Consider the following 14,472-nt stretch of genomic DNA (forward strand, 5'->3'; position numbering starts at 1 on the left):
GTATCTGTGGGGAGGAAGGTGATCTCCGCGTCTCACTCTTCTGCCATCTTCCCCTCGTCCCCTGTCTTTTCATTTTGTTTATGGTTTCCTTTGCTGTGCAGAAGCTTTTACGTTTAATTAGATCCCATTTATTTTTTTATTTTCAGTAGGAGGTGGATCCAAAAAGTATTGCTGTGATTTATGTCAAAGAGTGTTCTGCCTTTGTTTTCCTCTAAGAGTTTTATAGTGTCCAGCCTTACATTTAGGTCTTTGATCCATTTTGAATTTATTTTTGTGTATGGTATTAGAGAATGTTCTAATTTCATTCTTTTACACGTAGCTGTCCGGTGTTCCCAGCATCGCTTATTGAAGAGGCTGTCTTCTCTCCATTGTATATTCTTGCCTCCTTGGTCATAGATTAGTTGACCATAGGTGCATGGGTTTATTTCTGGGCTTTGTATCCTGTTCCATTGAGCTATATTTCTGTTTTTGTGCCAGTACCATACTGTTTTGATGACTGTAGCTTTGTAGTAGTCTGAAGTCTGGGAGCCTGATTCCTCCAGTTCCATTTTTCTTTCTCAGGATTGCTTTGGCTATTGGGGGTCTTTTGTGTCTCCATACAAATTTAAAAAATTTTTGTTGTAGTTCTGTGAAAAGTGCCATTGGTAATTTGATAGGGATTGTGTTGAATCTATAGATTGCCTTGGGTAGTATAGTCATTTTGACAATATTGATTCTTCCAATGCAAGAACATGGTGTATCTTTCCATGTGTTTGTGTCATCTTCGATTTCTTTCATTAGTGTCTTATTGTTTTCAGAGTACAGGCAGGTCTCTTGTTTCCTTAGGTAGATTTATTCCTAGGTGTTTTATTCTTTTTGATGTGATGGTAAATGGGATTGTTTCCTTAATTTCTCTTTTTGGATCTTTTGTTGTTAGCATATAGAAATGCAACAGATTTCTGTGTATTAATTTTCTTCCTTTTTTAAAATAAATTTATTTATTTATTATTGGGTCTTTGTTGCTGCACGTGGGCTTTCTCTAGTTGTGGCGAGTGGGGGCTACTCTTCGTTGCAGTGCACGTGCTTCTCATTGTGATGGCTTCTCTTGTTGTGGAGCATGGGCTGTAGGCGCGTGGGCTTCAGTAATTGTGGCACGAGGGCTCAGTAGTTGTGGCTCGCAGGCTGTAGAGTGCAGGCTCAGTAGTTGTGGCCCACGGACTTAGTTCCTCCACGGCATGTGGGATTTTCCTGGACCAGGGATCGAACTCATGTTCCCTGCATTGGCAGGTGGATTCTCACCCACTGCACCACCAGGGAAGTCCTGTATTAATTTTCTATCCTGCAACTTTACCGAATTCATTGATAAGCTCTAGTAGTTTTCTCATAGCATCTTTAGGATTTTCTGTGTATAGTATCTGCAAACAGTGACAGTTTTATTTCTTCTTTTCCACTTTGGATTCCTTTTCTTTTTCTTCTCTGATTGCTGTGGTTAGGACTTCCAAAACTACATTGAATAAAAGTGGTGAGAGTGGACATCTTGTCTAGTTCCTGATCTTAGAGGGAATGCTTTCATCTTTTCACTATTGAGAATGATGTTAGCTGTGGGTTTGCCGTATATGGCCTTTATTATGTTGAGGTAAGTTCCCTCTGTGCCCACTTTCTGGAGACTTTTTATCATAAATGGGTGTTAAATTTTGTCAAAAGCTTTTTCTGCATCTATTGAGATGATCACATGGTTTTTATTCTTCAGTTTGTTAATGTGTTATATCATACTGATTGATTTGTGGATATCGAAGAATCCTTGCATCCCAGGGATAAATCCCATTTGATCATGGTGTATGATCCTTTTAATGTGTTGTTGGATTCTGTTTGCTAGTATTTTGTTGAGGATTTTTGCGTCTATATTCATCAGTGATATTGGTCTGTAATTTTCTTTTTTTGTAGTATCTCTGTCTGGTTTTGATATCAGGGTGATGGGTGGCCTTGTAGAATGAGTTTGGGAGTGTTCCTTCCTCTGCAATGTTTTGGAAGAGTTTGGGAAGGATGGGTGTTAGCTCTTCTCTAAATGTTTGATAGAATTCACCTGTGAAGCCGTCTGGTCCTGGACTTTTGTTTGTTGGTAGTGTTAAAATCACTGTTCCAATTTCATTACTTGTGGTCTGTTCATATTTTCTATTTCTGGTTCAGTTTTTGAAGATTGTACCTTTCTAAGAATTTGTCCATTTCTTCTAGGTTGTCCATTTTAGTAGCATGTGGTTGTTTGTAGTAGTCTCATGATCTTTTTGTATTTCTGTGGTGTCCATTGTAAGTTCTCCTTTTTCATTTCTAATTTTATTGATTTGAGCCCTCTCCCTTTTTTTCTCAAAGAGTCTGGCTAAAGGTTTATCAATTTTGTTTATCTTTTAAAGGAATCCGCTTTTTGTTTCATTGATCTTTTCTATTGTTTTTTTCTCTTTCATTTATTTCTGGTCTCGATTACTTCTTGGCCTTTTGGCTAAGATCAAGTGTATTTTTGCTCTGATCTTCATCATTTCTTTTTTTCCAACTTTGGGTTTTGTTTCATCTTTCTCTAGTTGCTTTGGCTGTAAGTTTAGGTTGTGTATTTGAGATTTTTTTTGTTTCCTGAGTTAAGACTTTATTGCTATAAACTTCCCTCTTAGAACTGTTAGCTGCATCCCATAGGTTTTGGATCATCATGCTTTCATTTTCGTTTGTCTCTAGGTATTTTTTGATTTCCTCTTTGATTTCTTCAGTGATCCATTGATTGATTAGTAAGATATTGTTTAACCTCCACATGTTTGTGTTTTTTACAGTTTTCTTTTTTCCTGTAATTGACTTCTTGTCTCATAGTGTTGTGGTCAGAAAAGATGCTTGATATGATTTCGATTTTCTTAAATTTACCAAGGCTTGATTTGTGACCCAAGATGTGATCTCTCCTGGAGAATGTACCATGTGCACTTGAGAAGAAAGTGTATTCTGTTGCTTTTGGATGCAGTGTTCTATAAATATCAGTTAAGTCCATCTGGTCTAATGTGTCATTTAAGGCCTGTGTTTCCGTATTGATTTTCTGTCTGGATGATCTGTCCAATGATGAAAGTGGGGTGTTAAAGTCTCCCACTATTATTGTGTTACTGTCAGTTTCTCTTTTTATGGCTGTTAGTATTTGCCTTATATATTGAGGTGCTCCTGTGTTGTGTGCATATATATTTACAATTGTTATATCTTCTTCTTGGATTGATCCCTTGATCATTATGTAGTGACCTTCCTTGTCTCTTGTAACAGTCTTTATTTTAAACTCTATTTTGTCTGATATGAGTATTGCTACTCCAGCTTTCTTCTGATTTCTACTTGCATGGAATACCTTTTTCCATCCCCTCACTTTGTTTGTACATGTCCCTAGATCTGAAGTGTGTCTCCTGTAGACAGCAGAAATATGGATATTGTTTTTGTATCCATTCAGCCAGTCTATGTCTTTTGGTTGGAGCATTTAATCCATTTACATTTAAGGTAATTATCAATATGTATGTTCTTATTGCCATTTTGTTAATTGTTTTGGGTTTGTTTTTGAAGGTCTTTTTTCTTCCCTTCCTCTTTTGTTCTTTTATGATGTGATGTCTATCTTTAGTGTTGTATTTGGATTGCTTTTTCTTTTTTGTGTGTGTTTCTATTGTAGATTTTTGGTTTGTGGTTCCCATGAGGTTTTGTTATAGCAGTCTATATGTATACCAGATTGTTTTAAATTGCTGGTCTCTTAATTTCCAGTGCATTTCCAGTATCCTGCATTTGTATTCTTATTTTCTCACAATTGCTGGCTTTGATGTTATATTTGTGTGTAGATGTTTACTTTATGTTTGCCTTTACTGGTGAGCTTTCCCATTCACAATTTTCTTGATTCTATTGTAGTTGTGGCCATTTATTTTCCACTTAGAGAAGTTTCTTTAGGATTTGTTTTAAAGCTGGTTTGGTGGTGCTGAGCTCTCTTAGCTTTTGGTTGTCTGTAAAGCTTTTGATTTCTCCATCAAATATGAATGAGAGCCTTGCTGGATAGAGTATTCTTGGTTGTAGATTTTTCCCTTTCATCAGTTTAAATATATGGTGCCACTCCTTTCAGGCTTGCAGAATTTCTGCTGAAAAATCAACTGAAAACCTTATGGGGATTACCTTGTATGTTACTTGTTTCTTTTCCCTCATGGCTTTTAATATTCTTCCTTTGTCTTTCATTTTTGTCGGTTTGATTAATATGAGTCTCATCATGTTCCTCATTGGGTTTATCTTGTATGGGACTCTGTGCTTCCTGGATTTGAGTGTTTCCTTTCTCATGTTAGGGAAGTTTTCAGCTATTATCTCTTCAAATATTTTCTCACGTTCTTTCTCTCTTTTCCTTCTGGGACTCCTTAATGCAAATGTTTGTGTGTTTAATAGTGTTCCAGAGGTCTCTGAGACTGACCTTATTTCTTTTCATTTTTTTTCTTTATTCTGTTCCACAGCTGTGATTTCCACCACTCTGTCTTTCAGTCAGCTATTCATTCTTCTGCCTCAGTTATTCTGCTAGTGATTCCTCTAGTGTATTTTTCATTCCAGTTATTGTATTGTTCATCTCTGTTTGTTTGTTCTTTAAGTCTTCTAGCTTTTTGTTAATCATCTCTTGTATCGTCTCAATCCGTGCCTCCATTCTTTTTCTAAGATCTTGGATCATCCTTACTATCATTACTCTAAATTCTCTTTCAGGTAGGTTACCTATCTCCACTTAATTTAGTTGTTCTTGTGGGTTTTTGTCTTCTTCCTTCGTCTGGAACGTATTTATCTACTATCTCATTTTGTCTCACTTTCTGTGTTTGTGGTTTCCTTTCTGCTGGCTGCAGGATCATAGCTCCTCTTGCTTTTGGTGTCTTCCCCTTGGTGGGTGAAGTTGGTCCTGGTGTTTGTGCAGGCTTCCTGGTGGGAGGGACTAGTGCCTGCCCACTGGTGGGTTCAGCTGGGTCTTGTCCCTGTAGTCGGCAGGGCTGTGTCAAGTGGTGTGGTTAGAGGTGGCTGTGAGCTCCGTACGGCTTTAGGCAGCCTGTCTGCTGATGGGTGGGGCTGTTCCTATCCTGCTGTTTGTTTGGCCTGAGGCATTCCAGCACTGGAGCCTGCAGACTGTTTGGTAGGGCCAGGTCTTGATGCCAAAAGAGTGACCTCCAGGAGAGGTAATGCTGATCAGTATTCTCTGGGGCCTCTGCCACCAGTGTCCTTGCTCCCTCGTCAGTCAGCCACAGCCTCCCCCTGCCTCCCCAGGACACCCTCCAAGACTCATAGGTAGGTCGAGCCTGGGCTTCTGTGGAGTTACTGCTTTGGGCTGGGTCCCAGTGTACGTGAAATCTTGTGTGCGCCCTCTAAGAGTGGACCCTGTTTGCCCCAGTCCTGTGGAGCTCCTGCACTCAAGCCCCACTGGCTTGCAAAGCCAAATGCTCTGGGGGTTCCTCCTCCTGATGTCAGATCCTCAGGCTGGGGAACCTGACATGGGGCTCAGGACTCTCACTGCTGTGGGAGAGCCTCTGTGATATAATTATTTTCCAATATGTGGGTCACCCACGTGGTGGGTATGTGATTTGATTATGTCGTGGAAGCCTCCCTCCTACCATCTTGTTGTGGCTCCTTCTTTGTCTTTGAATCTAAAATATCTTTTTTTTTTGGTGGGTCCCTGTCTTTTTTGTTGATGGCTGTTCAGCCGTTAGTTGTGATTTTGGTGTTTTCATGAGAGGAGGTAGGCTCAGGTCCTTCTACTCCACCATGTTTTCCAGAAGAGAGGGGCTTCCTTTAGTTTGGATGCTTGTTGTCTCTTTCTCCAGCGTGTGCTGGCCGTTATCCCCTTGATATGGGGTGTGCAGGTGCCGTGGCCCTCGTGTGCTCCCGGGATGGCGGGGGCAGTGCTGGGTGCCTGTCCGCAGGTCTCGTAGTAGTAGCTGCTCTCCGTGTATTCCTGGGAGACTGGGGGCAGCGCTTGGCACCCACTTGCGTGTCTCATAGCAGCGACTCACGCCCACCCCTGGAACTCCGGTAGGCGGTGTCCTGTTGCCTGGGAGCGCTCACAGGGAAAGAAGCTCTTTTGGTGGTCCAACTCCTCTCCTCATGCCCCCTCCCCGTAATGGCACCTTGCCTCTCCGGCAGGCCCAGGCTTCTTCCAAGTACCCCCTCAGTGTCCACACTCCAGCCTCTTCAGGCTGTCTCCATGCAGCCATCCCCGGTCCTCTCCCTGGGTCTGACCTCTGAAGCCTGAGCTTTAGCACCCAGCCCCCACCTGCACCGAAAGATGAGAGTCTCAGGCTGGGGAGCGCAGGGTGGCGGTGCCCACCCTCTCTGCAGGTTACTCTCCGTTTTGCCTTCCACAGACCAGTTGCTGCACTCTCCTCCGAGGCTCTGAAGCTCCCCCTCCGTCCAGGCTCATCTCCCTGCCAGTGAGGAGACTTCTCAAGCTGCGGAAATCTTTCCTCTTTCACAGCTCCCGCCTTGGGGCGCAAGCCCCATCCCGATTTCTTTCTTTTTCTTTTTCCTTTCGTCCTATGCAGTTACATGGAGGTTTCCTTGCCCTTTCGGAAGTCTGAGGCCTTCTGCCGGCGTTCAGTAGGTGTTCTGTGCGCGTTGTTCCACTTGTAGGTGTATTTTTAATGTTTTTGTGGGAGCAGGTGAGCTCCCCAGCCTGTTCCTCTGCCATCTTGATCCCACCCCTTCTATCTGGTGCGTTTTAACCTCTTTCCTGTAGGTAAGGACTGCCGTCGGGGAAGCGGAGCTATTGTTGGAGGTGGATCAGTACCTCTTAGCAGGATAATAAATTGCTCGTCAGGAGCGTGGCAGTGTCATGCAGTTAATTTATGTGCCTTAAATCCATCAAAACCTGGGATGACGCTTAGGTCATCAAAATAGTCCTGAGATACGTACAGCTTGAGAGTGTCTGATTTTGGGGGGCCCCCAAAGGAAGGGGGCCATGGAGACAGGCTTCCAAGAGTCTGGACAGACCTGACTGCACACACACTTCTGGTGCTCACCCTTCCTGCCACTGGGAACCTTTTGTCTTATATACTCTCTTTGGATCTCCCAGCCCCTGCATAGGGCTGGGTGTGTAACTGGTACTGAACACTGGAAATCACCTCATGAAACCCGTTCTTGGTGTCTAGGGTGGCCTCCCCTGGAGGTGGAAAGGGTGGCAGGACTCGCATAGCTAAGACCCCTTACTAAGGCCAGCAGTCCTGATCCCTGATTCAGGAACTGACGTCCCAGTGATCCTTTTACTAGTTGGGACTCCTGGTGGCAAGTGACAGAAAGGAAGGGGGCGGACTGGCTTGGGTCAGCAGGCATGAGGGCCCCGCTCTCCTCCTCTGTGCAGCTCCCACCTCGGGCAGCACTTCCGCTCCCAGCCTCGGTTCAGTCTGTCAGCAGCCCCAGGAACAGAGCTGGCCTCACCCCCTGCAGCTGAGTAAACATCGTAGACTAGAGTCTCCTGGGCCCATCCTGGGTGTGGGGCCCATCAGAGTCTCCTGGGCCCATCCTGGGTGTGGGGCCCATCAGAGTCTCCTGGGCCCATCCTGGGTGTGGGGCCTGTCAGAGTCTCCTGGGCCCATCCTGGGTGTGGGCCCGTCACAATGGCTGGGAGGATGCTGGAGCCCAGGGATGCACCACTTTGGCCAGCCCAGTGCCCTGCCTTGGATCCCGTGTCTAAACAGCCTGGAGTGGAGGAGGGTGGTTCCTGAGAACAGCTGGATGTTGGGGCAAGCAGGAGGGGGCCGTGCTGGCTTGCGTGTCCGCCATGCCCGCCCATGGTCACACCTACCTCGGCAGCATCCACCGCCGTCTCAGCCTGCATCTCCTCTGGGCCTGGAGAAGGGCAGCTGGGCGAGCACCGCAGCGGATGTTAGTGAGGTGAGCTTTATGCACCATATGCGTCTTAGCTTCGTCATTGAGTCCAGTTAAGTGGTCACTCTGTGCCGGGTCCCATCAGCACCACACACGGTCCCTGCCTTCAGGGGCCAGAGATGCAGGAGGCAGATAAGCGCATGATGCTAAGTTGTGACGGGTGCTGCGAAGGCAGAAGTAGGGGAGGTGTGGGAGGGGGTGACCTCAACAAGGTGGCCGCTCTCAGGAGGCGCGAGAGTGAGCCACTCAGGAAAAATGGGGTGGGCAGGGGCGCATTCCAGGCAGAAGAACAGCACGTGAAAAGGTCCTGAGGCCAGTGACAAGCCCGGCGCAGCCTGAGGGGCAGCTCTTTGGGACGTGGCAGGATGTGAGGACACAGGGGTAGCCAGTGGAGACCTGGAGGCCACAGTAGGGACCTGGGATTTTACTGAGGGTGCTGGGACGGCCCTGGAGAGTTTTGAGCTGGGCGTGGTGTGATCCAGGTGATGCTGTTTAAAAGGTTCTGGTGTCTGGATGAATTCAGACCCTGGGGGGCACAAGCAGAAGCAGAGGCTGGTGAGGGGCGTTTCTGTTAGTCCAGGGGAGAGACGGGTTGGGGGGAGGGTCAGGCCCAGGGCTTGTGTAGGAGGCGCGGCCACAGGACATGTGGTGGCCTGGTTGTTGGGATGATGGGATGTGAGCACCAAGGAGCGTGTTGGTGGCATTTCCCAGATCGGGGGAGGAGCAGGTTTGGGGGAAATGCTGGACATGTTACGGCTGAGGTAATGCTTCAGCTTCCGGGTATATTTCTGGTGGAGGTGAGTAGCCTGAGGTGGGGCACGGCGTCCAGGGCCCCTGGCTTTCAGGCCTGTCCTCCCACACTGCTGGCCTGGAGCTGAAGGGCAGCCCTGGGCACCCGTGGGCCTGGGTGGAGACTCGATTCACAGTCTCTGCAGCCCCCTCCCTGTGTCTGGGCCTCTGCCTCCTTGTCTGTTAACTGGGGCCAGTGAGATTCTCCAACCCCCCCAGAATCCTGGTGCTTCGGGGCTGTCCCTGGAAGACTGGCTCAGGTCTGGGCGCCTCCTGGGAGGAGGCGGGACAGACGGGGAGGCGGCCCTCCTGGCAGGTGCTGCTGCTCTCGGCTCTGCTCAGAGGAGCCTGGGCCGGCAGCCGTCTGGGGGTGGGAACCCGCTTGGGTGTGTCCGTGCGTCGCGGGCCCTCGGCCGGGGCGGGAGTTGGCGTCAGCGGGCAGGCATCCTGGTGCTGAGCGAGACAGAGTCAGCTCAGGGGCCCCGGGCTGCCCACTTAACTTGACCTCATTCTCAGGGCAAACGTGGCTGCTCTGTTGGGGTTTGCCCTGCTTTTTGGCACCTTCTCAGTCTTTGAGTCCTGCTTCGTCCTGCCCTTAACGCCCTCCAAAGGGAGTCTCCCCCTGAATCCCTCCTAGGGCGGCCCTGTTAGCAGCCCCCCAGAGTGGAGGGGGGCCCAGCCCATTCCCACAGCCTCAGTGCCAGCTGCTTCAGCGTGGACCTGGGCCCGCAAGGGAGGGAAGCGTGCCACGCGGGGCCAGAAAACCCAAGAGGGCCTTCGCCTGACGGGCTGAGAGTGTGTGTCCACATGTGACTGTGGGAGGAAAGCAGGGCCGTCCACTCTCTGGCTAGCCCCAGGGCCAGGCCCTGTGGGCAGCTTCTGAGCCTACTGCCCCCCAGGAGCAGCTACTAGTGACGTCCTGTTTGCACGGCAGAGAGCTGGCATTCCAACCCGGGGCTGTCTGTAAAGTGAGTCCAGGAGGAGCTGGGCACCATGCATGGGTGTGCAAGCCCCAGCATTCAAGGCTACGTCCACGTGGAGCTCAGAAGCAGCCTGGTTTCCTGGCTGGGGTGGGGCACAGGGCGAGGGCAGTGAGGTGCTCAGGGGCCCAGAGCAGGTGGGGCCTGTGGAACAGCAGGAACCGAGGTCAAGCCTCAGCATCAGGGCCCTGAACTGGAGACCTCGGAGCCAGTCCCCCAGGTGGCACACAGATCAAAGGCCACGTCCCTCCAACAGCCCAGACACACGGGAGCCGGATGGACAGTCACCAGGTGGATGGCCACATTTGGGAAAGTGCCCGGTGATCAAGGAGGCAGAAGCCAGAATGAGGATTTAGCTGTCACGTGAGATTTGGGGAGCTGTGCTGCAAGGCTGGAATTCAGGTTGGGCAATTCAGATCGGGGGGCGGGGGGCGCTTCTCAGGAAGCCTCTACGGCCAGGTCAGCGCAGTCTCTCATCTCTGCAGTGCCTGGCTCCAGGGCCAGGCTCGGGGGTCAAGCTCTGTAAACAATTGCCAACGAGTGAGGGACTCTCAGAGGCCTGAGCAGAGCAGGGACTTCGTCTCACAATAGAGAAAACTAAGTTGCAGAGGAGGGGAGAGGTGCCCTAGGGCAGGTGGTAGAGTGGGGACCACCGTGTACAGCCTGGACGTCGGGTGCAGCACTCTCCTGCCCCTGTGGGCTGCACACGGACCCCCTCAGGCGAACCTCTAACCTGGAGCTCAGTGCTCCGCGGTGGCAGGTTTGCACTGAGGGACACTGACGGGTCATCGGCCCGCAGTCCGCCTGGAGCTCGGGGGCCAGAGCAGCAAGGCCAGGCCCAGCCCCTGTGTCTTCCCTGCCCCAGCCCGGGAGCAGGGGCCTTGCCCGGGCAGCTCTGATCACGTCACTCGGTGGCTTCCCTGGCTCTTTGCCAGGAGAGAAGTGAGCAAGGGAGAGAGCAGTGCACTTGGACAATAATTTACAATCCAGTGATGCATGAGATCGCAGCCTTCCTTTACCAGATTATTAAAGTACAAAATTGACTTGGAGTGGGGAGTGGGGGGAGTTTACACTTCTGAAAATAAAAATGAAACAGAAGGGGGTTTTTCTGGCCTCCTTACCAGTGGGAAGGAGGAAGCCCAGGCTTCTGGGGTCAGGACGCTGAATGCATTTTACTTTTTGGCCCCTTTCTCTTGAGGCCTAGGATCTTTGCCTGCCGTCTGAGCCTCTTTCCCATAGTACCACAGTGGGGTCTTGGGTCATGCCATCGGCCAGACTTTAATTCAAGTGCTTTGGAATCCCCACGTTCCAGCTGGCGACGAGCCTGTGTCTGTCTGCTCTGGGGACCCACACTCTGAGCCCCAAGTCCCGGGCCCGGCAGAGGACGCCAGACGAGGGGGCAGGTGGAGCGTTCACTGTGGCCCGGGAGCCTGGAGTCGCCTGTCGGGACCAGGGAGGCTCCGATGGCTACAGGTTTTCCTGCTGCTTTGGTTGAGGCAAATCTGGATTGCTTTAGCGTCCCGCCGTCACCCAGGACCTTGTCTTGGCCTCCCCTTGGGACCTCGGAATCGAGCAGGTGTCCAGAGGGTGAGCCACAGGCCAGCTGGCCTCATCTCCACACCTTGCTTATCGCAGCTGGGTCCGGAGGCCTCTGGAGAGCCCTGGATTTGCAGAATATGTCTATGCTGAGCGCTTGGGCTGTGACCGCAGTTCTTGGGGAACTTTCCAAGGGCAAGGGGTGTGAGGGGTGTGGCCAGGGCTGCTTGGAGCCCAGCTCAGGACAGGGTGCGCTGGGAGCAGAGGGGGGTGTAAGGCTCTGCTTGGGGTCTGTGGCTCCTTGGGAATGGCTTTCAAAAGTCTCCCTGCAGGAATCCCAGTCTCATTGGGCCAATGGGGGGTAGAGATTGGGCTGGAACCAGACAGCCCACAAGGGAATTCTGGCTGCAGCACGTGGGGCAGCCACTTTGCATCTCTGAGCCTTGGCTTCCCCGGCTGAAGAATGGGGCCACACAGTAGCAGCCCCGGACGGTGGAATGGGTCCAGAGCACATGCTCCTTAGCACTGCCCTGCTGGCTTCTTAACCAGGCTGGGGACACTATTGCACGTTCTAGCAACCACGGGAGGCAGCTGCAGCTCGAGGTCACCCAAGGAGGCTCGTATCCAGAGCTGGTGCAAAAGCGGTTGGTCTGAACCCCAGCCTCTACCACCTGAGTCGTCCTTGGCTGGCAGATTGAGGGGTGGGGCTTGGGCCGGGTTTGGCAGAGCTGAGCAGAGAGCAGGGGTGGAGGGGGCGGGCCGGCCATGCTTGGGAGCTGAGCGGGGAGCTGCGGGGGTGCCAGGCCCTGGCCCCTCTCACCTGTGGCCTTGTCCCCCCCCGGCAGATTGGCTCAGCATGTCGGTCAGCGTCCATGAGACCCGCAAGTCGCGGAGCAGCACGGGCTCCATGAACATCACGCTGTTCCACAAGGCCTCGCACCCCGACTGCGTGCTGGCGCACCTCAACACGCTGCGCAAGCACCGCATGTTCACGGACGTCACGCTCTGGGCCGGCGACCGCGCCTTCCCCTGCCACCGCGCCGTGCTGGCCGCCTCCAGCCGCTACTTCGAGGCCATGTTCAGCCATGGCCTGCGGGAGAGCCGCGACGACACGGTCAACTTCCAGGACAACCTGCACCCCGAGGTGCTGGAGCTGCTGCTGGACTTCGCCTACTCGTCCCGCATCGTCATCAACGAGGAGAACGCAGAGTCGCTGCTCGAGGCGGGTGACATGCTGCAGTTCCATGACGTGCGTGATGCAGCCGCCGAGTTCCTGGAGAAGAACCTGTTCCCGTCCAACTGCCTGGGCATGATGCTGCTGTCGGACGCCCACCAGTGCCGCCGGCTCTACGAGTTCTCGTGGCGCATGTGCCTGGTGCACTTCGAGGCCGTGAGGCAGAGCGAGGACTTCAACAGCCTGTCCAAGGACACCCTGCTGGACCTCATCTCGAGTGACGAGCTGGAGGCGGAGGACGAGCGTGTGGTCTTTGAGGCCATCCTGCAGTGGGTCAGGCACGACCTGGAGCGGCGCAAGGCCCACCTGCCCGAGCTGCTGCGCGGCGTGCGGCTGGCCCTGCTGCCATCCGACTGCCTGAAGGAGGCCGTGTCGGGTGAGGCCCTGCTCATGGCCGACGAGCGCACCCGGCTCATCGTGGACGAGGCGCTGCGCTGCAAGGCCCGCATCCTACAGAACGACGGCGTGGTCACCAGCCCCTGTGCCCGGCCGCGCAGGGCCGGACACACGCTGCTCATCCTCGGGGGCCAGACCTTCATGTGTGACAAGATCTACCAGGTGGACCACAAGGCCAAGGAGATCATCCCCAAGGCGGACCTGCCCAGCCCTCGCAAGGAGTTCAGCGCCTCGGCCATCGGCTGCAAGGTCTATGTGACCGGGGGCCGGGGCTCCGAGAACGGGGTCTCTAAGGACGTGTGGGTGTACAACACCGTCCACGAGGAGTGGTCCAAGGCGGCGCCCATGCTCATCGCCCGCTTCGGCCACGGCTCGGCCGAGCTGGAGAACTGCCTCTACGTGGTCGGAGGGCACACGTCCCTGGCTGGCGTCTTCCCGGCCTCGCCGTCTGTCTCCCTGAAGCAGGTGGAGAAGTACGACCCCGGGGCTAACAAGTGGACGATGGTGGCCCCGCTGAGGGATGGCGTCAGCAATGCCGCGGTCGTGAGCGCCAAGCTGAAGCTCTTTGTCTTCGGGGGGACCAGCATCCACCGGGACATGGTGTCCAAAGTCCAGTGCTACGACCCTGCAGAGAACCGGTGGACGATCAAGGCCGAGTGTCCCCAGCCTTGGCGGTACACCGCTGCCGCCGTCCTGGGCAGCCAGATATTCATCATGGGAGGCGACACGGAGTACACAGCTGCCTCGGCCTACCGCTTCGACTGCGAGACCAACCAGTGGACGCGGATCGGGGACATGACTGCCAAGCGCATGTCCTGCCACGCCCTGGCCTCGGGCAACAAGCTCTACGTGGTGGGGGGCTACTTCGGGACCCAGCGGTGTAAGACCCTGGACTGCTATGACCCCACCTCGGACACGTGGAACTGCATCACCACCGTGCCCTACTCGCTCATCCCCACGGCCTTCGTCAGCACCTGGAAGCACCTGCCCGCATGAGGCGCACCTGTAGAGCCCAACCAGGTGAGCCCCCGCACCCCAGGCCTGATCCCACCCCAGGTAAAGGCTGCATCTTCCGCAGAAGGCTGGGCGAGGCAGGACAGCAGGTGACTGGGGGGCTCTGGGACCCTTTTTCAACTCTGGAGCCGGAGCCTGGCTCTGCCCCTTACTTGCAGTTGATCTTGAGCAAAACACATAACCCCTCTGCCAAATGGGGGTGACAATCTTAGACTGGGGCGGTGGTTCCCAGGCGTGGCCGCAGGTCAGAGTCCCCAGGGGGCCTTTTGACAATCCTATGTGGAGTCTAGGCCAACCTGTGAAGTCTAAGGGCACAGTCTCCACACAAGGGCACCCTCCCTCTGACACCAGCTGCGAGGTCAGGGTTCCCCAGAACCGTCTCAGGTCCAGCACTCACTGGAAGGACTCATGAATGTGCTGAAGGCATATGTGCACGGTTACGGTTTATTATGGGCAAAGGATACAGCTTAAGATCAGAGGGCAGAGATGCATGGGTCAGAGTCCTGGACGGGGGTCCAAATGCAAAGCATCCCTTGTCCACTCCCCATGGAGTTGGGACACTGTCACTCTTGTAGCATCAGTGAGTGACAGCACGCACGGAATGCTGCCTGCCAGGGGAGCTCACAGAAGCTGCGGTGTCCAGAATTTTTAGCGGGG

General features: G+C 52.6%; 1 protein-coding gene across 3 annotated transcripts in view; it reads left to right on the forward strand.

Moving 5' to 3' along the window:
• Nucleotides 1-14,472, forward strand: part of KLHL25 (kelch like family member 25) — a 53,211-nt gene that overhangs the window by 26,460 nt on the left and 12,279 nt on the right. For 2 of the 3 annotated variants that reach the window (XM_079913166.1, XM_079913167.1), the window contains exons 1-2: nucleotides 11,050-11,222; nucleotides 12,017-13,821. In XM_079913166.1, the coding sequence (XP_079769292.1) occupies nucleotides 11,099-11,222; nucleotides 12,017-13,797 (1,905 nt within the window). In that variant the 5' untranslated portion in view covers nucleotides 11,050-11,098 and the 3' untranslated portion in view covers nucleotides 13,798-13,821. Of the gene's footprint in view, nucleotides 1-11,049; nucleotides 11,223-12,016; nucleotides 13,822-14,472 lie in introns of those variants that run through there. The other variant, XM_079913168.1, reaches the window with a different exon arrangement.

Source organism: Stenella coeruleoalba (assembly GCF_951394435.1).
Source record: "Stenella coeruleoalba genome assembly, chromosome: 2".
Taxonomy (NCBI): domain Eukaryota; kingdom Metazoa; phylum Chordata; class Mammalia; order Artiodactyla; family Delphinidae; genus Stenella; species Stenella coeruleoalba.